This window comes from Calypte anna, chromosome 2 (genome assembly GCF_003957555.1).
Source record: "Calypte anna isolate BGI_N300 chromosome 2, bCalAnn1_v1.p, whole genome shotgun sequence".
NCBI lineage: Eukaryota > Metazoa > Chordata > Aves > Apodiformes > Trochilidae > Calypte > Calypte anna.
Genome location: NC_044245.1, coordinates 75,360,505 through 75,385,297, shown reverse-complemented (window position 1 = coordinate 75,385,297; position 24,793 = coordinate 75,360,505). Strand labels below are relative to the sequence as shown.

The 24,793-nt window shown below is 36.8% G+C and overlaps 1 protein-coding gene across 3 annotated transcripts in view; it reads right to left on the bottom strand.

The window, feature by feature from the left end:
- CDH18 (cadherin 18) overlaps positions 1-24,793 on the bottom strand; it is a 156,187-nt gene that overhangs the window by 102,425 nt on the left and 28,969 nt on the right. For 2 of the 3 annotated variants that reach the window (XM_030444866.1, XM_008498041.1), the window contains exons 2-3: positions 18,496-18,790; positions 9,884-10,003 (exon numbers count right to left, since the gene is read on the bottom strand). In XM_030444866.1, the coding sequence (XP_030300726.1) occupies positions 9,884-10,003; positions 18,496-18,790 (415 nt within the window). The remainder of the gene's footprint in view (positions 1-9,883; positions 10,004-18,495; positions 18,791-24,793) is intronic. The other variant, XM_030444868.1, reaches the window with a different exon arrangement.

The window sequence follows — 24,793 nt, the reverse complement described above, 5'->3', positions numbered from 1 at the left end:
CAAGTAGAGTGAAGCCTAACTCACATGGTGGTTAAATACATAGGGAATTGTTACATTTTCTGCCACAACACTTTTAGATGCGATCTATTGATCTAAAATGTATTTCTTGAAAGAACAGTTAGGTAGAGGGCAAAACCTCATTTAATCTCCTCTTTTCCTTTAGGACTGCTCTTATGATAGCTGTATTTGCTTCTGTGACTGCAGGTGTTTTACTACATTCCAGGAAGGCTTAAAACTCATGTATCTTCCCCAGTGTTACAGATGGAATTGAGTCTTTCCTTGCAAACAATGTAAACATGCTCTCAAAATACTATGTAGCAGAAATACTTAGAATTTCATGGACCAGATAAGGAAAAAGTATAAGGAACAGCATCTTTAGAATATTTTAGTATTATAATCATGACCACCACACATATTATTTAAAAAAAAAAATAAAAATCATGCTTTAACCTTGATATATGTACCGAGAAAAGAAAAAACAAAGTATGTGAAAATAAAAGACTTAATTTGGAACCCAAATCAGAGACTGCAGACAGAGCTGTACTCCTCTGTACTGAGTAGCAAACACAGCTATGCTTCTCACTCATCTAGTGAGAATTGTCTAATGTGCCAATTTTCAAGGACAGAGATTATCTAATATTTAAAATATTTCATGAGGTACATGAAAATGGAAATTTGAAAAATTTTTGTTTGCTTGTTTTGGGGATGTACTTAAAATGAATAAAAATGTCTTGCAGACCTTTGTGCTTAACACCACTTGCAATGGTGTCAGGACACCACAGGTGCTGGAACCTCCCTGAGGTCAAGTGCTGGGGGCTTCCCATATGGATAAGCACCAGGGCCTGGGCAACAAGGACCCATCCACCCCCAGCCAGGAGCAGGGTAATGGGATCTCTGGAGCATCCCTGGCCCCAAGCATTGGCCACCTCCCTGGGAACAGGGACTTTGCTTCATGGGGTCCATAGCCAGGCAGGGCAGGCTGTAGGGAGCTGGAGACACCCTGCTGCAGCCTTGCCAGGGCTGATGCCATGGGGTCCTCTGCAAAGAGCAGAGCAGGGGTATCTTTCTAGTGGTCTCTGGACCCTGAAAAATAGAATGGCAAGTCTACATGGAAATTCGGAAAGAGCAAAGACAGAGCCCTTTATTTGATACTGGATCTGTGTGATTTTGTCATGTAAACATTCCACTTCCAGATACAGTGATTTAGATGGCACTTAGACAAAAAGACTTACCTCCTCCTGTCATTCACAAAACGCATCTGTAAGCAAAGGTAAGTTAAAAGAAGCCAATACAGAGCACTGTCCTGTCCTTGAAGTGAAGTAACAAAGTCTAAGGAAGTCTGGCTATAGGCTCTCCTAAATTTAAGATTTTAAAATATGCTGACAAATCATAAAGCTGCTTACAAAAATATGAGGTTACATTGCTACTTATTGTATTCCAGCAGAGCTTATCTGCACTTGTAAAGACCAGACAAAGCCCACTGTACTGCTTTTGTTGCTGCTCTTGGGCTTGACAAAGGAAATGAAGGAAATAAAGGGAATGAAAATGCACCCTGGGGAAAGTGCAGTAAAGATGGACACCACTTAAGGGAAAACAGCAAACCTTACTGTCTGAATTTGTGTTCCTCATTCACGAAGGCAGTGACAGTGTAAAGGCTGCTAAGCTGATATCAAGGGCAGGACAGATGTTGACATAAGGCGGTAAAGGTCAAATTTTCCAGATAGATCACAGATTTAATGGCAGTTTCTGAAGGTAGTTTCGATTTCCTTTCCTATTCATAGAAGAACTGAAGTTATTGTTTTCATATTTTAAAACTGGTGCAAAAAACCCTGGTTCATCAACAGCTTGTGCTTGCTTTTTAAGTGATGGTCAATAGTTATGGTATCTGTGTTAATTCTATAAAGCTTTTGTTCAGTTTTACTTAGGAGCTATCTCAACTGCAGTTGAATAGTTTTTGATGAACAATATTTCTTGGGAAGCAAGAAGTGTCTTTATACATAATAGCTGGAAGAGAATCATCACCATATTAAGTCTGTTTTTCTGTATGGTTTATTATAAGACAAGGTATCAGTCACTTTTATCCAGATGGTAACCTAAAATGTATGCATTGTTCTAAAGGATGAAGATTGATGGGAAATCAGATCTATGCATATTTATCAATCTTATGTAGATTCTGTAGACTAGGTATTAATTCTGAGAGTAGCTATCATTTTAAAATCACGGGACTTTTGTGCATTATAACTACATATGTGACTATTAAACAGTATTTTCCAATAACTATATAAGCCTAAATTCTTTTTCCCTTGTCTACCACTGGTTTGAATTCACTGGTGTGAATTAAACATTATTTCTCAAAATATGAAAGACAAAAATGTGAATTTACTCAAAGTATTCTTAAAACAAAAGCATTATAACACAACATATTTATTTTTAAAAATCGTAAAATAGAGACAGAAGAAGGTAAAATATTTAATAAATACATAAACAGTGTGTTTCTAACCAGAAGCAGGCACCTTAGCATTGCAAAACTGTCAGATAACATAATTCCTGGAATAATGCCTCAATATTGCTCCCTCTCATTTGCAGTGATATTGCAAAGTTTCATTGCTACCATTTAACTGTATTTCTGAAATTATTATCCTCAATAACACCAATAGCCACAACATCTTCTGAAAGTGAAGATTACAATGGAAAAGGGAATAAGGATCAAGAAGCTGAGCTCTGTGTGAATTAGGGCACCTCTATGAAGTTCAGCTTAATGCTTTGTTCTCTATCTTCATTTCAGTCCCTCAGCCAAGAAATTAAAGAAAAAAAGAAAGGGAAGATTCAATATCCAAGTAATTCTTTCTTGTAGAACTAGAGATACCAATATAACTTATTGTCTAGGAAAAGGATACCTGTTGGCACAATTAAAGGCAATAAAGTCACTGCTTAATTCCACAGCAATAAAGAATAATCCGTAAAAGTACTGCTAACATGTGGACTGCTCCTTCGGGGCAGAGTCTTCAAAGAGACTAGTGCATTAATCTTTTGAGTCAGTATCCTGGCTCTCATCCCAGCTGATCTAAAAACTACAGTAGCATATTTGTTGCTTTAGGGTGAAATCTTATTAAATTCCCTTTCCCTGAAGTTACACAGATTTTATCACACATGCAATTTCCATGCTTTGTTTGGACGGAACATTCACCTTCCCTGTTTAAAAACAAAGAACTTACAATTAATGGTTCATGTAACACCAACAGAAAGCCCAAAGGCACAGAGGGAAACACCTGTTCATAGAAGTAATGCTATTCTGGAAAAAAAGGACACCTTACAGACATGTGCAATCAAATACTTTTCTCACATCAAAATTTTTAACTTTTGTAATAGACACAGCACAGTTATTTTGGACCTTCAGAAAACAGCAGGTTCTTTACTATCATCATATCTGTGAAGATGAGAATCTCAAGAAGTATGGAAACCAGGATTTCATTAATATTAACACTACAAAAAGAACCTTTTCCAATGTTCCATAGAAGGTAAAAGCAAAACCTGCCAGTGGTGAGCAGGCAGCAATTTTACACCTAAGGGAAAGTCAGTAAATTATGTGGCAACAGAATTCAGACTATTATGGACATGTGCATATCACTGCTTTCACATTAGGATCCTAAATATGGTTGAACAAATGAACTTAATGCTTCACCAGTGTACTGGTCCTGGTTGGGAGAGAGCTGATTTTCTTCATAGTAGCTCCTATGGTGCTATGTTTTGTGACCAAACCAGTGTTGATATACCAGGCATATTTTCATTACTGCTGAGCAGTGCTTACACAGTGTCAAGGCCTTTTTTCCTTCTCACAGTGCTCCACCAAAGTTGGTTTGGTGGAGGTGCACAGGAAGTTGGGAGGGGACAGAGCCAGGACAGCTGACCCCAAGTGACCAAAGGATCAACCCAACTATCATACGATGTCACACCCAGCAATAAAAGCTGGAGGAAGGAGGAAGAGGGGGCATTCAAAGTTACAGAATCTGTCTTCTCAAGCAGCCATTACTTATGACCCTGCTTTCCTCAGCACGGCTGAACATCTCCCTGCTGATGGGAAGTACTGAATTAATTCCTTATTTCGCTTTGTGCGCACAGCTTTTGTTTTCCCTATTAGCTGTCTTTCTCTCAACCCAGGAGTTTTTTAACTTGTAGTCTTCCCATGTTCTCCCCATCCTATTGTGGGGGGAGTGAGCAAGTGGCTGTGTGGGGCTTAGCTTCCTACTGGGGTTAGCTGACAGTAACTAGGCATTATGTTGTAAGTGTAAAAATAATTATGTGTATTTACAGATGAAACATTAAAATACTAAAAGGGTGTCTACCAGCAAAAGCAATGTAGTTGCCATTTTACAGTAGGCCTGGTTAGGAAGCCAAGTTAGGAAATTGCTAAATCAGCAGTTACAGAAGCATGTCCTATATATATACATGTATATATATACATATTTTATTTATCTCTTTTTATTTTTTTTTAAATGAAGGATAACTTATGGCAATCCAACACAGGTTGTTCATAGTAGTTCACAATAGCAGATAATGAAAGACTAACAAACACAGAAATGAACAAGAATGAAGTAACCAAGGTATATTTAATTCTCTCTTTCTGAAATCAATCTACAGTAAACATGGTCTATATTAGAGGAGGGGGAAAACAAGTTTAGAACATTGGGCTATCCTTTTTGCTCTAGCAATTCTGCCTCTTGTTCCTGTCCTTTTTAACTATATGATTGATGCTGAAAGAGACAGTAGTGATAGGTAAACAGCAAAGAAGTAACAGTGCCAGAACACTGGTCCTGACTAGTGATTGATCCACCTTTGTCCCCTCAAAAATCCTGCTCCAGCAGGCAGACCACTGAATCTCCTGGGATGGATAGCAAAATTTTCATCAGGATGTACAGCCATAAATGACTGGTCTGCCATGCAAGTGCAAACCAGATTTTCAAGGTTCACTACATATTATTTCTTTACTTAACTCAAATAAAATGTGTCTTTACCAAAATTTTTGATGGATGCAATCACCCTTACTTTTTTATAAGATTTAATTATGGAGCAACAACAGTTTAAGAGCCCACACATAAAAACTGTGATAGAGGAGGTTAAGTTTACTTTAAAATTACTACAAGAACATGAGCATCAGCTGTTATTTTTCAGTTGTGGAATTAGGGAGGGTAAGTATTCCTTTAGAGTAGGAGCATTCCATATTATGTAAGATACTTTTTTAGCCCTGTAAGATCATTAAAATGATCTCGGAGCCTCACAGCAGGAAGCAAAGATGGTTAAACACAAGATACTCCAATTTCAGTTTCCACTCTAATATGAACCAGCCTGCATATCAGTAGGGGATCATTAACCTGATTAAACATGTTTTTTTTAAACAGATGTCACTAGGAAAGAGTTATTTCAACTAAAATTCTTTATATCAAAAATAAGGATGTTCATTCAAGTAAGTATCAGAATTTGATTTCTGAAATGACTTTACTAAGTAATATAACTTCCTGAATACAGAAGAGACATAGTCATGAAATATCCTAGCTTTATGCCAAATAGCACAGTAGATTCTTAGCTGGGATACTATGATAGACTGTTCTATGAAGGAATACAAAGGATGCTCTTCCTTTTTGTATTGGAAAGACTATTCAGTTCCTCTTTATGCTACTTAAAGATACTTTCTCTGAAATAGGAAAGCAAGGTAGACTTTAATCCATTAGACCCATAATTATGGCCACATTACTAAAAGAACTTAATTTTAACATATTTAATTAGTTAGCAATTTGGAAAAATAATTGTATTTTGCAGTATCAAATCTGTGAATAACTTTATAAACCATCAATACATTTTTTTCTTGTTTCCCAGAAGAATACACATGCAATCTTAGAATAGCACTCTTGAACTTCAGGGATTGTTCATTTTGTGAACAATCAAGTATATATACAGCCATTGCCTATGTTTATTATTTGTATTGTGCTCTCAGTCAGAAGCCAGAGAAGCAGCAAACAAGTCACTTCTTACAGGGATGTTTGAAGTCACAGTTCATATTACTGTGAATACAGAAAGCATAGAGAGGTTGACACTCTTCTCACACTTCATAATTAGGCTGCATTACTCTGAAGTGTCATTATTTCAGAAATAAGTATATGAATTCATTTACTATTTAATACCTTCAAGTCAAAAAAAGCCTAAGCAGTTTATACATGATCAATCACTGTATAATTCTACTATTGGATCAGCAGACTATTAAATACAAATAAAGACAAATACCTTATCTTTTTTCACATTCAGTTCAATGATCAATTGTTTCTCTCTCACCCCACTAATGTCTACACACCAATTCACAATTGCACTGAATGAGGCTTCTATCTCGTTTCATCACAGCTGCAACCAGAACTGCAACCAGATTTGAAAAGACAAATGCTGTACAAATTGATTCACTCCATATTTTCTGTTCAGGAAGACTGATGCATCTTGTAAGAACTGTGTGTAACTACTATCCTCCAAATATGGGTTTAATATGGAAGCAGTAATATTGGGCTACATTTTCATTTTCACTCCCAAAGCATGTGGCAACTGGAAATGGCCTACTTTGAGGTTGCCCTAGAAAAAAAAAAGAGCTTCTGGGATGGGGTTACCAGTCAGATGTTGTCTGCTGCTGTTTGATGAACCACACTTGATGAAGAAAAGAACAAGCAGAGGCAGATCCTACATCAACTTAATGGATCAGAAGACCTCGTGATTTGGGAAAAGTGGGATATTAAATTTGTAACTCAAACTCCCAAGAAAAGTTTTCATGTGTTTTGGGGAATTTCAAACAACATTCAGAGTTTTGTGGGGAGTGGGAACCATATTAAAATAATAAGTATATTAACAAGTTAATTTGCTCCACTCTGCACAATTATTTTATTTTCCTAGTGAGTTTATTGGTGCTCCAAAAAGGACACGCAACTCATGTATTCTAGGGTTCCCTGAATATTATGATTTTAAAAAATCGTATAATCCTATACTCATAATTCTCTCTCTTCTCTCTCTTTCATCAGCATTATTAATACATACTTATTTATACAAATTCAACAAAATATTTTTCTGCAGTTGGGGAGGAAACCAAACGGAAACCAATGCAGACTGTCTCAGCTAATTAGTAATTCAGTAGCTAATTACTAATTACACATTTAATCAATATCACATCCCATAGTGATATAGTAAAAGTAATCAATAAACACAAATACAAAACACTTCCTAGACAGCCTTTCAAATTCAAAGGATTACAAAAATCTTATACTTTATGTTGCAAATGTGAACAATTCTGATGTTCATAGTTGTAACATTGCTGCTGCTGCAAATTTCTACACACAAACAGATTTTTTCCCAGGGGAAAAAAAAGCCCAAAGCAAAATGCCGACCCTAGACAAAACCACCTGTAAAACTTAAGATTTTTAGGAGCTGCCAAATGTGGCAGCCTAATGGAGATGAGGTTGCTGCAGGTCCCTGTTTTTAATCTGTGATTTAGAAGCAGTAGTGAGGCCAAGTGCACACTAGTGATGCAACTGTACACCTAATGGACAACACACTGATAGAAACACTCAGCACTCAAACACAAATAGCACAAACAGCCTCATTCTTCTGTGGCTGATCAGGAGGAAGGACTGTTTAGCTGGAAATCCACATGTGTATTCAAGACTGATCCTTTGAGATACTTCCTCTATCCAGCAGCTGGCACCAGGATCCCTGGTCAGTTGCTGCCACTTGGACATAAATTTCTGAGGCCTGGAGCTCCCCTCCAACACCTGGTACAGATCAGCTTTTGATATGGACACACTCATACATCCCCACTCACCCAACACCCTATAGATCCCCCAATAATGTGCTTTAGACACTGAGAGTATCAAGTAACTGGCCCTGGACCCTCCAGGCTCCCAGATACCTTTCATGCCCACTGACACCACACATCATGGGCTCTCAGTGGGTTGCTTTGAGACCCACCTTATCCATGAGATGCTCCTGGCTCCCTAGGGTCCTCTTCCCGCAGGTACAGAGAACTCAGATGCAAACAGGCCTCTCAATTAACCCACAGACCACAGTCACTTCCATTGTCACTCTGGACCTCTAGGACCCTACAACAGGTGACTCATGAACCCTCTGATCTCTCCTGTATCTGTCCCAAACTTTTGGCCCTGTGGACATCTGGCACCCACGTCACTCATCTGACCCTCTCACTGTTTCAACATAATACAGAGTAGTGATACTACACTGACATTCATACCCATGCAGTTCAAACATACTCTCTACTCTCTCTTTTGCTCGTACCATAAACACACCAGACCCTCTATAACTTCTATAACTTCTATATTCCATTCACATATTTAAAAAAGTTTAAGTTCATAAAGTGTTATTAAGTCTAAGGCTTGAGGAGTGAAAATACCAACCTGATACTGAGAATACACATAATTATTCTTTGGTGACCAAATAGCAGCTCCAGACTACAAGTTCCACAGTATCATAAAAATTTTTAAAATATAGGTGATTACCTTAGATAAACAGAAATAGAAATGTAGATAGAGCAGGGCTGTATTTCTAAGTAAATCATACTGCAGAGTGTGCCCTTGATTTTCTATATCTCTTGGTTATTACCATGTTCCCCAGAGTGTTTTTATCCTGTGCCAGCCAGTACTATGGCAGAGAGTTCTCTCACATGGCTGAGTAAGGTGGGTGCCAGCATTCAGTCTCAGAACAGTTTGTATGAACAGGCTTCACCAAGTTTGTCTCCCAGCACCTTACATGGTTCTTCAACATGATCCTTCCAGGTTTTTCACTCTTGGGCTTTTCTAATGCGAGCTCACAAATTTATAGAATAATTTAGTCTGAGACACACTTCTGAGGGTCATTGAGTGCTGCTTCCTACTCAAAGCCAGCTGAGATGGCACAAACACAGTTATTTTGTAATAACCGTTCCACAGACACAAGCAGAGTCTTAAATGTAAATAAAAACATTACAATGAAAACTATTTGCACCACAATGAAATCGTTTCATCACATTTTTTAAAGGATTTTTCTTCCCTAAGGTTAAGTGCAGGCATCATTGTATTTCATTCTTTCCCCACCTTATTAAAACTGTGCATAGACAGGGAAAAACAGTTAGAAAATTCAGATGAAAACTATTTTCTTAAATTGTATTTCTTCAATATTAAGGAATATGAAAACATACTAAAAATATACCATCATATTATTACTTAAGATAAGTCTCTTCAGAAAATCCAAATCAAGTAATAAGTCCACTCCCAAAAGAGATTTCTTCTCTCTTTAAAGAAACCAATTTGGATTGTTAACACTTAACTTACACTTTTTGTAAAAAAGGAGAAGGCAATGCATAGAGTTTAGCAAAAATATTTGAGCTCATGCAACTTCCTAATTCATGAAACAAATTTTCCATAAAATGGCACCACTGCAGTTTTAAAATAAAAGAATAACATTAATTTATTATGTTATATGCGTTGAAGCACAAATTCAATAATCCTCTCTAGCCTACCCTTCAGGCAAAATAAAGCATTTAAAATTATAATGTATTAGGCACACTTGAGTCGTTTCTTAAACAGAGGCTTCTAAAAGCAGAAAAGGGCCATTTCAGTTTGGTTGACTGTCTCACATCATGGTATGATGCAGAATTAATTCTGTACACAGTAGGCTCATTTTAGTACTCTGTAAAACATAACAACTCCTAAATTTCATAGTGCTAAAGCCAGAAGTAGGATATAATTGGTACTTAAAAAAATGTAGGCCCATCCACCTGAATTCTGTAGTTTGGATTTCCCCTACCAGATTTGGTTAACTGCAAAATATTAGCCAAATCACGCTGGCAGAAATATAAAATACTCACCTGTTTTAGGGTCAACAGAGAAATATGGCTGTCCCTGAAGAATACTGTACACCACCCTGGCACTGTTTCCATACGTAGGGTCATCTGCATCTGTGGCTGTCACCTGTAGAACAGATGTACCTGCATTTACAAGAAAATGAAAGTTAATAATAAATATAATTTTTCTGACAAATATAAATATTTTAGATGCATTTTTGAAACCTCTACAGTCCTCACTTTTTGCAGTTGAGAGATTAATAACATTTTCTCTATATGTTATTATCCTATCTTGGTTTTAAGGAGAACTATTTATAGTCATTTACAAAAATACCTCTTTCCCTACGCATATGTATATGTAATGGGATTAAATACATGTAAAAATAAATAGCAACTATATAGCATGCGTATTTATGAATGTTCAGACATATAGACCCTAAACTTGAATATTCCTTAGACTTATGAACAACCCATATTTATGGACTTCAGGATTATCTTCATCCACAGTACAAAATAAATGTGAGGTGCATAATTAAAATAATATGCATAAACACACACAAATCATTAAAAGATTATTAAAAGTCTAGTTATCAGAAGGCATCAAAGTTCTGAAAATGAAGTAACTACTAGAATCTTGTTGGAATTCCAATGATGGATTCCAACTAGAGAGATAAGGGCTTCAAAAGACAAATATTTGTATGCTGCTAATAAATACCATTTGAAAAATAAAATCTCACTTGCCTAGCATGGCACTCAGGGGAATAATCTATGAATAACACTTTGCAGAAAGCAAAATGTGTAAGTACTGCACAGAGTAGAAACAAATGATTTTACATTCAACTGTCCTTTTCAATACATTTAAATATGAATCTTTTTTTTTTTGCTGTCACTGTCCAACACTTCACATCAGAAATCAGTAAATGAAAGACTGGCAAATTCATAAAGGTTCAGTCTTCCTCCCACTAGTTTATCCTATCAGACATTGATTTCTATAGAATCCTTTGCTCCACTATTAAAATACAGGAACAATAATAATAGAGCAGGCTGCTTTCATTCAACTCTGCATTTAAAAGTGGTTTCTCAGCCAAATGAACCAGAGGCATCACCTCCACTCTGGGATGTTCAACTTGAAATTTTTTATGCGAGGAGAATCAGACTTGTGAATTGAATCCTTCAGTTTCCCCCACTTGCTGTACTTTTATTTGCCTCATGGGCCAGTTTTACAGCATTGCAACTAGATTCTTCTGTGTTCAGTGGGAATAAAAATACCTAACATCACTGGGTCTCACTTCACTACAGCAAAGATAACATGCAAATCTTCACAGATTTATATTCCTTCCTGCTTGATAAAGCATTAATTCATTTCTGCTAAAGTAACTAGCATACCAAAACTTGTTTTTTGTACATACTGGAAAGATATAAAGTAGTAAAAGGTACAGCAAAGGTGACTCCAATACTTAAATTTAGTGTCTTGTGGTCTCTATATAGCTCAAATGCATAAAGCTCAAGATAAGTATATTCACACAGCAGATACAAGGATACTTTGAAGAATTTGGACATGGATATTGAAATAAAATCAAGCTGGAGCTAGTAGTCTGTTCACAGTAAATCGTGAGTTACTGGTAAAACTGACTAAATTATTGTATTTGTATTTATATGGCAAGTTAAACAAACATGAATTAAAGTTAGTGTAATAATATTAAAATGTTCTAGGAATCTATTCAGTCATATTACCTAAATACTGCAAGGATAAATTTCCGTTGCCCATTTTGGCAACAATTTCAAACTTATGAGTGTTTGTTGCACTAAAGGGTCAAGTCCTGACCCCACTGATTTCTTGTTTTACCTTTATTTGTGGTTTCATTATTTTATTCTGGAATCTTGTGGAATCATTAAAGATTAATAACTACTGACACACATTAGTTTTATTTTAATTGCATACAACAAAACATGCCCATCCAATAGATATAGTCAGTTACCTACCAGTGTTTGCTGCCCAGAGTGCTGGTCAAATTCTATACCTTTACATCTATAGATTTCCCTGCTTTCAGGAAAAGTTACTAACAGTAGGTATTGGAATGGATGAGCAAATTTGTGAGATGCATGAACAGACTTTTTGCCTATTTCAAAGGAACAAAATACCAGAAACACTGATATTTCATGGTACTTTTATTTTTCAGAGACTTTGTTCCCTTCTTATTTTGAAAGATAGGGGATAAAATCTGAGTGCTTGCATGGCTCATTGATGTGGCACAAAGAAACAGGGCCAGTGAAAGGTGATATCTCACATAAGCAGCTGACAGGTCATTTTAGCATGAATGCAATGCTATTATACCTTAAAATTCACTGCAGTAATTTTCTAATATATCTGCAGCTCTCTAGGAAACACCAGATAATAGCAATTTGATATTGAATAGTGGCAAGGTGTTCTCTTTCCATCTAAAAGAACACCTAGAATCACAAGTTTTAACTCAGCCCCAGACACTCTCTCTCAAACTCTCATTCAAGTGCAATGGAGAAAATCAGACACAATTTTTTAACCTTATTGTGCGAGCACACTCAGTGTCTTGTAGGATATATCCATACTGTCCTTTTGCCTAACTCATCTGATTTGCACAGAGGAAATGCAGCTTGTGAAGCTTGCTGTTTAGAATGCACTGCAAGAAAAAAGGTAAAGAGGGTACCTTTGCCCTGTGCTTTTCAAAGCCAGAGACATTCAGCTCATAAAAATGACAGACAAACCACAATTCCAAATATATTTGTACCATCCCCATAGAGCATCGTTTTTTGCTGTTGAGGTATGTGTAATGAAGAATTTAGTTGGAAAAGTATACAGTACAGCTGCTTTGTGTTTTTTAGTAATTCTGAAGGAAATAACCTAAAACAAATAATAAGCATCTAGTTTCACTGCAGACCTCAGAACAGATATGAACACTGGGCTCAAGGGCACCTTCTACACTTTACTTACTAACCCATTGTGAAAGGGTCTGTCAATGAACATTCAAAATTTTGCTATGGAAGCATTCTGACATTCCACTTAGACAATAAAATAGACTTTATTTCCCAAAGTGAAAGCTCTGTTAATTCAGAATACAACTACCATTTCATATGACTTCCTGCTACAGCTGAGAGATTACAGTTTGGAAATTCTGTTTTCTTAGAACTTTTAGACTTTTTATAGAAACTTTTATAGAATCGGCTGGGTTGGAAGGGACCTCAGAGATCATCAAGTCCAATCACTACCGCTGCAGTTGCTAGACCATGGTGCTAAGTGCCATATCCAGTCTCTTTTTAAATATCTCCAGGGATGGAGAATCCACTACTGCCCAGGACAGCCCATTCCAATGCCTGATCACCCTCTCGGTAAAGAAATTCTTTCTAACATCTAACCTAAACCTCCCCTGGCACAACTTAAGACCATGCCCTCTTGTCTTGCTGAGAGTTGCCTGGGAAAAGAGACCAACCCCCACCTGGCTACCCCCTCCTTTCAGGGCGTTGTAGAGAGTGATGAGGTCTCCCCTGAGCCTCCTCTTCTCCAGAATGAACAGCCCCAGCTCCCTCAGCCTCTCCTCATAAAATCTGTGCTCGAGTCCATTCACCAGCCTGGTTGCCCTCCTTTGGACCCCCTCCAGGACCTCAATATCCTTCCTGAACAGAGGGGCCCAGAAATGGACACAGGACTCGAGGTGTGGCCTCACCAGCTCTGAGTACAGGGGCAGAATCACTTCCTTGGACCTGCTGGCCACGCTGGTCCTGATACAGGCCAGGATGCCATTGGCCTTCTTGGCCACCTGGGCACACTGCTGGCTCATGCTCAGCTTCCTGTCAATCCAGACTCCCAGGTCCCTTTCTGCCTGGCTGCTCTCAGCCACTCTGTCCCCAGCCTGTAGCGCTGCTTGGGGTTGTTGTGGCCAAAGTGCAGGAACCGGCACTTGGCCGTGTTAAACCTCATCCCATTGGAATCAGCCCAACTCTCCAGTCTGTCCAGGGCCCTCCTGCCTTCCAGCTGATAAGGTAAGGCTAAGCTGATAAGGTAAGGCTTTATACAGAGAAGTAAAGTACGTATGTATGCTCTAAACACCACTCTGTAAACTTAACATTTTTTCTTTTATAAAAAATGAGGATCATTTCAATTGAGAAAACAAACTGTAATTTTCTTTCAAAATCTCTTCTTTTTTCTCTTTTTAAAATCGTGTTTACAATTAAAATTTTGTAAAGTTATATATCAAAGAAAAGATGAAGGGAAGTACTTTAACCTGTCTCTCTGAAGACAATACTTTAATGTTTAATGAGGCAGTTCAACAAAACATGTCCGTTGAGAATGCAAATCTGAATGCATTAATTTCCATAGTTTGATGCACTGCTAAAGTTTCAAGGGGGTCAAAATTGAACAAAAAGTAAAAGAAGTGGAAATAACGTGGAGTTTAACGAACATAGGGAATTCCTGCCTAACTCAACTAATTCTTAAAATTGTCTTAGAACACTAGCAGCTCAATATAATACATTTCAGTTTCATTCTACATTAGAAAATAATTATTTCCCCAGCAAATGGATTTTGAGTCCAGTTACTGTATTACTGATTTATGTTCTCACTGAAGAAAATCTCAATATTTTTTGTCAGCCATCTTCATTAAAATATAGAAATCAAACAACATGAGGAGATAAATAGGCACCTTCTGTACAAATCGTATTTATGAACAACATGAATATTGTCTCTCAAATTATGGGAAATTATGAGTACTTCACATTATAATACCCAGGGTATAAGTCCAAAAAAACCAGTGTGTCTATTCTTTTCCGAAAAAGAACTTATTCTGCCTACTTTTCTTACACATGACCTCCACAGCAAAAAAAATTTATGCAATATTTCCCTCACTTTGAAGCTATCTGAAAATAAGCAGAAACGAGCTTCTACTGATTGAAAATATTTTATTTTCTTTTGCATTTAGATAACGATGACTTTCTCATAAACTTTTAGAGAGAGCATAGTTATAGCTCTCTATGAGACTGCCTTTTTTTACACTGCAGGAGAAATAATTTCAGATATAAAATATGGGTTTTGAGCCAACTTTTAGGTAAAAGGTTCAATGAAGACTCTTCCAGCACAGTGCACAAAATATAAATAAAATGTTCACTTTGTAACATAGTGAACACTTGTCATCTAATATTTGGCAGATAATTTAACAAAACTCTCCTGTACTTTCTTGTTGTTGACTTGAAAAAAATTGAAGCCATAAAGATCCTACAGGTTTTACAAGCAGATCAAGAAAGGCTAAAGTTGTGGAAAAAATGTGTTAGCTTCTTAAGCAGACAAAGACATACCTGCTGCTGCAACTAAACAGCATAATGGAAATCAAAAATACCACCCGCAACCCAGCATGAGGGCTGTTACACAGAGAGTAACACTGAAAGTTCTTTACATGACCATGTAAAAAAGTAGAGGAAATTTTTAAATTAGAGAAGCAACCTTAGGAATTAATAAAAAAATAATAATAAAAAAAGTTCAGTCATATATAGACTGCACAGCTTAATTTAAAAAAAAAAAAAAGCAAAAGGAAAAAAAAAAAAAAAAAAAAAAAAAAAGCTTGTTACAGAATGAGTGGAAATGAGATAGGGATTTTCACTATTTGATGAAAAGAATGTATCCTGTGAAAGCAATAGAAATTATCTTCCTGAAACTGAATGCAAAAAAATCCATTTTGGTTTATGTCCCAAAATGGTATTCCAGAGCAACTACTTGGAATTGTTCTTTAGAAAACAGTAACTTTTTTTGTGTAGTTGCGCAGTAATACCAAGATTTAGACTGCTGCAGAATTATGACTACTGTCTATATAATAATACAATTTGAGAGAATGTATTAAGAGAATGAAAGAGGAGAACTTCATAAATATCATGAATGAATGAAAAATATATTAGCTGCTTTTCACTTAGAAAACAACATTAACATTATTTCCACTGTCTTTCCTCCTACTCAGAAAATCAAAGGCTTCATCAGGGGAAGGAAATAATATATTAATATGGTCTCCATTAAAGACAAAGGAAACTGCAGAAAGAGGAAGAGTTATGCATTTCTGGAGACAATTGATGAAGGAAACAATTTTCACATCCTGACAGCCAGTGGTGTGACAGAGACAACCAAGACAAGAGCTCAGATGCTACAGAAATGAATTGCAACTCCAACAGTAAAGCACTGTGCCACAGTGAATTATCAAAGACAAGGGAAGAAGTTTCACACAATATTCTAACTGGAGGCTCTATCCCTTTACTGTAGCATTTCCCAAAAAGATGCATTGCTTAAATAATCCTGGTGTTATGATATTACTAATAGAAATGCACTTCTACACTCATAATTTTTTTGAGGGGGATTATATTTATGATAGTATGCTTAGGTCGTTAGAATGGGGAATTCTGCATTAAAAACATGTCCTTTTCCATACTAAGGAATGAAAATATATTTGATCTATAATCTGAAAATCTTTATTAGCTAGATATTGACCAAACAAGAATGACTAATACAGACTGTTCCTCTGATAAAGAGCCAGAAGAGCTTATTAGAAACTAAAATGTTAATAAATAATGATAATAAAATGTTGAAGGAGGGGGGAAATAGAAATTACAAGCATGGATGACGTAGCAATTCTCAGAGGGCAACTAAGAAGTTGAAGGATAATATGGGAACCCATGAAAGACAAGGAGAGAACAAAGTAAAGGAGACTACAGAAAGATGTTTCTCTCTTCATGCATTTTTGCTTCAAGAAGGATCACAGGGAAAAAAAAGCTTAGAATTCTCCATGGCTGAAACAGCACACTCTGGGAGAACTTGGAAGAGAAGAGAATACTGGAAAGGGAGAAAGGTACAAGTACTTACAAAGTATTGGAACAAGACAATCATGATGTAGACAGGTAGATTATTTTTCAGAACATCATGTATGGAGGACATTTATATCGTTTTAAAACATGATATTTGGTATGCTTGAGAGTCCATTTAATGCAATGTATGATTTTGCATGGTAAACAAGAACAAATCTACTTCATAGAGTATTAATGCCACTTAGGTCAACGAAGAAGTCACTGTTGTGAAAATCAGTTTCTGCTTTCAAGCTGCCACAGTTCTGAACTCCATGACTCAGGAATAAAATGTAGTCTATTCCAGCCGTTCCAGGACTGGTATGATTACCACATGTTTACAAATATTTTTTATGCCTCTCTTTATTTGTATACAAGAAAAGACTTGTAGATGTATTTGGAATGCACTATTTTTAATACACAGATATGTAACAAAAGCTGCGGTTTGGTCTCTTTAGTCTCTCCATAAAAATACTTCTTTGCATCCTGTGAATCAGTATGCAATTCGAACAGTATGCAGACTTCCACAGACTACACTTCCTGCACTTTACAACCACATATGTCTAAACTCAGCATAATAATGTCAGATGGTACAATAGAAGATAGACAGAAGGCAGAATCTCAGTTTAAAAAAAACCTCACCTATCTACACCAGGAAAGCTGGACAAGGTACCCTCCCATCCAAAATAATTATATTACAAAATATCATATCTGACTTTCAAGTATGGAACAATCCACTTCTATTATTTTCTGGTCTATTCATATCATATGAGTTACCATTCAAATAATCAAATTATGACAAGCTATCAGTCATATACGTATGTCCAATATTTTTAAGATACTTCAGTAGCTACATGTATTTTAGTAATTTTCCTATCAGTTTTTAAAATTATATTCTGCAGAAGTCTATCACACTTCCTTAACAGACAAAGAGCAAGGAGACATGAACAAATTACCTGCTTTTTACCTAGGAAAGTTAAACACTTGAATGTAATTTCCTTCATGGGGTGTGTAGAGATGTGGGGGGAAAAGGGAAAAGTGTGTTCTTGAGGTAACTATCTGCACTGTTGGTTCAGTAACAAAAGACAGCAGACATATTTCACAAAGATCAGTCATAACCGTTTCAGCTTTCTATAAAAAATACATATATAACACATGCCTCATTTCCATCTGTCTCTCCTAGACTGGTTTTTTTAGCTTTGATGTTGTAATACTAGAGGAAAGTTATAAACTAATTTCAAAATGAGTGATAAATAAAGGAAACTGATTGCAAAATGTAGTATTTCGAAGATTAAGATCTGAACTATATTTCTAACAGGGAAAAATAAAGATCAGGACTTTCTTGAACTTAAATTTCATTTATAAGAAACTTAATAAAAATAAATAAACACGTGAGACCATTGTCTATAATAATCTATAAAACTACCATTCCTTTGTTTTTGTTTTCTTTAATTTTAGACACAAAAAAATGCCACAATGTCTATTGTTGAATAAAGATATAGGAATACTCGAGTGGAAAGTAGCATTTGCTCATTACTGCCTTTTAAGGTATCCAAGAATAAGAGCGACTTTCCTCTAACCTGTGGGGGGGGGGCCATGTACTGTTTTCTTAATATGAATGTCCTAAATAACACACAAGGTTGTATTTGATGTCATCTTTTCAACTCTTCTCAGCTTTAGTATCTTTTACATACTCTCAATCATACAATAATGCGCCATGACTTTGTCAAACGGTATTTGGCATTTTCATTTTTTAAAAATTATTAAACAGAACGGATTGTTTTCCTTACCCATTTCAGACATCTCTGGCACAGTAACAATGTATGGTCCATCTGTAAATTTTGGTGCATTGTCGTTGATATCCTGCACTTTGATAATAAATTCAGATTCAGGCTCGAGCGGCTTGTTTGTCCGTCTATCAATAGCTTGGGCATGAAGCACATAGTGTGTCTTCTGCTCTCGATCTAGACTTTTGGTTGAATGGATGTCTCCAGTTGTGTCATCAATGATAAATATAGTACCCGCCCCTTCTCCAGTAAGAATGTATTTCACTGATCCATCACCTTTGTCGGAATTGGAGTGCAGCTGTAGAATATACACACATATAAAATCGTTAAAAATTACATATTATATTTCATAAAAGGTTATAGCACATAAGATATAAAAATCATAATGTTACTGTTTGTACCACTCTCCTTAGTTTTTAACCTTCTTATCTCTTGTCGTAATTTTTTTTTATGCTATTTCTGGCAGTCAACAATTTTGTTCAGGGTCATTCCTACCCCAGCATAGTTAATTTTTTAAACCAGGATTTCTTTGGTTCTACATCCATTCTACAAAACTTCCCAAAGTATTGACTTTGGGAATAATATTCTAGTAACTGAGGTGTTTTTATTTTATTTTGGTTGGCTACAGTCCTTCCAGGTGTTATCTTACAGCAGTCATTGCTAAAAACTGCTTTAAGCACTAAGCCTGAAGCAGCCACATCAAGGATTGTTTGCTTCAGCATAGTATGTCACTGATGGATGTCTGCCCAGGATTATTCTATCATTCAACAAAATGTAGTAATTTTCTCTGGTTTTGTTTGTCTTTAATTAGGCAGCCACTTAATTTGTTTATATTTAAATTCTTTATGATAAAATAATGAACGCTGAACAATATTTCAAGCATTTTCATTGTTCCTAACACACACTTAGTGCTATAAAATATACATTATGTGTATTATGCTCCCCCCTCACATAGAATAAAGCTGATAATTTACTGGGAAGACAAAAAAAAGAAAGTCACTAAGTACCCTGGTGTATTAATCACCAACACGATAGAGTGGTCTATTCAGTCTCTCAGTCATTCTAAACTGACTTTAAAATGCCTGCTTAGATTGAAAATGAACATGTGTTCCCTGGGGAGGCATGATCTTTTATAGATTAAGAAGCTTTGTGATTTCTGTTTGTTTTGGGGGTTTTTTTGGTTTGTTTGTTTGTTTGTTTTTGGTTTTTTTTTGGTTGGCTGGTTGGTTTTTTTTCCTAAAATGACTTTGAGAACAGAATGCATTTATTGAGGTGCAAAATAAGAATAAAAAGATAATGCTGATACGACCAGCCTCAGGATTTGTGCAGTTATATTATTGTTTTAAATCAGAAGGGAAAGTTTCCTAATTTTAACAGCTCAGTCACTCTTATTCTCATCCCACTTCCATCGCTTTCTCTCACTATCTTCAGTGTGGTGTTACGAAGTTTCTATACAGAATCTGAGAAAAATACAAGTAGAACGTGAGATATTATTTTTAACTAAAAGAATACACAGTGTCAGTTTCCAGACTGCTTTCCATTCTCAGTTCAGATATCATTTAGGGTTGGATAGAGAGAAAATAAGACTTTTGGAAGTTCAAATAATCTTTTTTCTGAATTATAAGATCTAGATGTGCTGCTATTTTCTCACTTCGTCCTTGTACTTTTTTAGCCAGGTCTTTGTCTTTCCTTCAAAATTATCTAGCTTTCTAGCTTGCTATTGGTAAAAGGATAGGACTTGATTGGTTATACAGAGCTTGATGATATTCTTCACCTCATACATTAGAACTATGAAATCATGGTGTTGCACATAATGTATCTTGTCACACAGAGGATCAAAACAAAACTGGGTCAACACTGTGGACCTATTTTTTTTGTTTGGTTGGGTTTTATTTTGAAAATGGAAGGAACAAAGAAGCAGAAAAGGGGACTATTTATAGAATGTCTTTTATAGGATGGCAGTGCAGTCTTACACCTTTCCTTTAGAGGGGTGATGGGCAAAATTCTGGTTATATCTCTTCCTGTCCTCAGAATAATCCTCTATTGAATTGAAAAAGGAATAATTCACTCAGTGTAAATGCCAGTGATCCAAACCCCCTATAAAGCCAAAAATGTTCTCTAAAGTGATTTATTGTTAAAACCAAGAATAGCAGGTATTCTGATACTCTAACCTTGGTTTTCTGGTATCCAGATTTTCAGAAACAGAATTTTTTTTCTCTTGCTGCAGGTTCCATTTTTGATGAATAAATTCCTTAGTGTTAGTGTTTGCAAATGTTAACATTTGCTTCAGAAATATTATCTCTAATTTATGGGGACACAAATACACACACAAAAGAAGAACCCAAGAACCCCAACAACAAACCTGGGAGAAAATTTGTAAGCCCAGAGAAATGGCAAATTTGCTGAGTTTATACATCTGTAAGAAACTCAAGTTAAAACTATCCCAAACTGAAAAAGACTAGAAGAATCTCCACGCTCTTTATTATATCTGCATATGCATATTCAGGTATGCTGCATAGAGATGCCAACAAAAATCACTGTGTTCATAATTGGAATAATGAAATTATGAACCACTTAAGAATTTGGTTACATACATAGGTAAGAGATCAACAGAACAGAGAATGACTGTAGAACTTCAGAAGGAAGTGTTATTCAAAACATCCTAATATCAACATAGACATGATGTTCTAATGCCATACTGCAGAAAAGCACATTCAGAAATTCACTGTCAGAGAATGAAATGCATGACATTTTTTGGCAAATTTGTAACATTAGATGTATTTTCTGTTGCTCAGAAACATCTGTACTTGTAATCAGTAAAGAAAATTCAGACACATATTCAGTCAGAAGGTTTTTATATCTAACCAGTAATAAAAGTTAAGGAACACAGAAGATCCTCATCTGATTGCATAGCCAATTAATTATATGTTACTCCACATGCTTTAGTTGGAAAATGCTGGCAAGAATGTCAGTAGAAGCAAAGAATCTGGGTATTAATAAACACTGAAAGCCTGGTTCTTTTACACTGTATCTGTAAGGAAAAAAACTGAAAATAGAGAAAGATAACAATATCTTGCTTTCCTAATTTCTGATACTTCTTGTAGTTTGAAATGCAACACTTTCCTCTATGCCTTTTGATTTCTAATGCTGAAATTTAAATGTACATAGGAGGATTTGCATAGCACTGCTACTGCATAGAAGGCTTTTCCTTTTTCAGTTTGTTTATATTTCAGTTTTTCTGCAAAGTACAGATTAAATAGCTGTTTGTCTTCTTTAATACTTCCCTCTCAGTACAAATTAACCCAAGTAGAAAAATATCAAGGCTTCTCTCAAATGCTTATTAGCAATATGTGTTGTGCTGAGGAGAGCCCCTGGGAGTCCCTGCTTAAGATGATGCCTACCAGATTAATGAGAGATTCATGTCACTGAGCATGGCTCACTTCTTTCTTTTCCCTGTGTACTATTAAATAATCTCCACACCAGGTGGTTTATTCCACAAAAGCATTCCTAATTACAGTAAATGAGATTCACCACTTAGCTTACAAAAACAGAGTTCATGAGACAGTATTTCTGCAGCTATGTCTATAATGATTTATAAAAGCAAGGAATAAAAATCTAGTTGGACAATAGTGGACTCTATTTGGGACTGCTATAGCTATTTCTCTCTCAGAGTACTTTAACAAAGAGAAGGCATGTAGCTAAGCATGGCCAATCTAGCCAACCCATGTACTTTCTGTTGACCAGTTCAGACCTAACTTGTGTGGCCTGGGGAAGATCACCCAGATCATTAGAAAGGGTGTGCACATTTCATTTCAATGAGATGTCATCACCTCTGCCAATTACTTCTGCATGAACGTGTACACACTAGAGGACGAGACAATCACATGCTGTAGAAATGTGAATAAACAGCTCAGATAAACAGAAAATGTTTTATTTTTTTCCCTTGCTGTGACAGTCAGAGACAGAAAGTTGGAAGACTGCAGAAGTCTCTCAGTTTAAAAAGAAATACAAATGCATGACACACTGAAACATAATTACTCATAATGTTGAAATGAATAACATGCATAGAAAAGAAATACAAGGGAAATATTCCAAACATCAGAACATAGCTCTCTAATTTCTGTATCAGAGGTTTTGACTACAAAAACACTCTTTCAGCAGGTCTTAGTTTCTATGTCTATCTGGTCTTATGATTTTATACTGATCTGTGATATTAACTTTTTAACTTCTACTTCAAAAAGTAGGGCTTTTTTCCTTTTCCTTCTTTCTTAAACTGGTTAAAATTGCTTAGATCCCAAACCCTATTTTAAGAACAATTCTGTAGACCAATAGTTTACCTAGTTGACCACTAGAGACTAATACAGCTTGCACTCCCTAGCCCCCTAGGATTCCTCCAACTCTGCTCACAGCTCAGGACCCCATATCAACCCTCTGAGACCACCAGTCCTTGCACCAGAAACCCTGCAGCATGGCAAGTCCCCAGATCACCACAGCCCTGTGCTTCCTGTCCACGGGTCTTGCCAAGTTGGACCCACCTGGGGGCCACATCCCTTCCCAACCCAGCCTGGCCCCATCCAAGCGTTCATTGTCCAGGGCTGGAGCTGCACCACTGGTCCCTGGTTATCCTGGTTGACCCTGCCATGACCTACCTGGAGAAGACCCCAGTGCTCCAGCCCTGGGGAGGTACAACAGTCTGCTGCTGCCTGACAACACCATCTCTGATACCTCAACCTCCAGCCACTCCAACTTCTCAATTCCTTGTAAAAATACTATTTTACATGATTTTAAATTTTATTTTTAGTTTCCATCCTAAATTACAGGCTGGCTTCTGAAAAGGTTACTTGTAGTGAAATGAGGCAACCAGGTGCCACTAATTGCCAGGGAGTGGGCATGAGCTTGTGTTAAGCCCACCTGTGCCTGATTAGGGCAGGCCCCAACTGGCTCTGAGTCTCGAAGCCTCAGCATTGCTCGGGTTTGTCTGTATAACTGCGTGCTAACCGGCTGCACCACTCAAGCCTCACCCTAACAGTGATGAGCTCTAGTTGCACAATGAAGTTAGCACGGTGCTGAGAAGAAGCTAATCTTCCTGCAGGCGTGCTCAGGAATGAGCTGGGCCTGTGCTTCAGGCCTTACCTTTTATTGGCCTCCTGATCCTGCTCATGCGCAGTTGGGGCCCGCCCTAATCAGGCACAGGTGGGCTTAACACAAGCTCATGCCCACTGCCTGGTAATTAGTGGCACCTGGTTGCCTCATTTCACTACAGTTACTTATAATTGATGATTTGATTATGCTCCTAGCAAGAAGGTATCTACTAAATATTCTCAACCTGTCTGCAACAAGATGCCACTAGAAAGTATTTAATTTTCATTCCCCTCTTGGGCATCATTCCTGTATTTATTTTCTGATTTTTTAGGGAAACAAGAAACTGAAAATGAATAGCTGAAAATAGTAGCTGAATCTGGAACTTCACCTTGATCAATTCAGTGAGCTCCATTTCCGGAACTATTTAACAACAGGCTAGATTCAGGATGACTTATGACAGTTCCTCAATCTTTAAGTAGCCTGTATCAGAAGTGTAAGCCTGACTTAGCAGAATAATAAGCAATGTGTCCTTGTTTTGCTGAGACTGAGGTATTTTTCCTCCATCAGTCCATTTAAAGGTTTAACTTTTAGTATTTCTGCACATATTGTAGACAGGCTTCATTTTCCAAAGGCATGATTTGAAGAGCTATACTAAACTTTTCAGTTAATTAGTTTTGTTTATGCTCTTATATTAATTTTGATACTACAAGTTCTTAAATACTTACAATTTTACACCCCAGAACCTCAGTGCCTGGAAAAATTGGAGAGGTTCATATTGATTGCACTCACATGGCAAGTGCAGGATAGCCAGGGGATCAGACCCAGCCAGCATGGGTTCAGGAAAGGCAGATTGACCAAGCTGATCTCCTTCTATGACCTGCCTAGTAGATGAGGTAAAAGCTGTGGACATTGTCTACATGGATTTTAGTAAAGCCTTTGACACCATCTCCCACAACATCCTCCTAGAGAAGCTGGCAGTTCACGGCATAGATAGGTATACTCTTTGTTGGGTTAAAAACAACATGGCAGGGCCCAGTTGTTGTCACCAGAGTTAAATCCAGCTAGCAACTGGTCACCAGTGTTATTCCCTAGGACTCAGTTTTGGGGCCAGTCTTTTTAAAATCAACACTCTAGATGAGGGAATTGAGTGCTTCCTCATCAAGTTGCAGATGACACCAAGTTGGATGAAAAAGTGTTGATTTGCTTGAAAATAGGACGG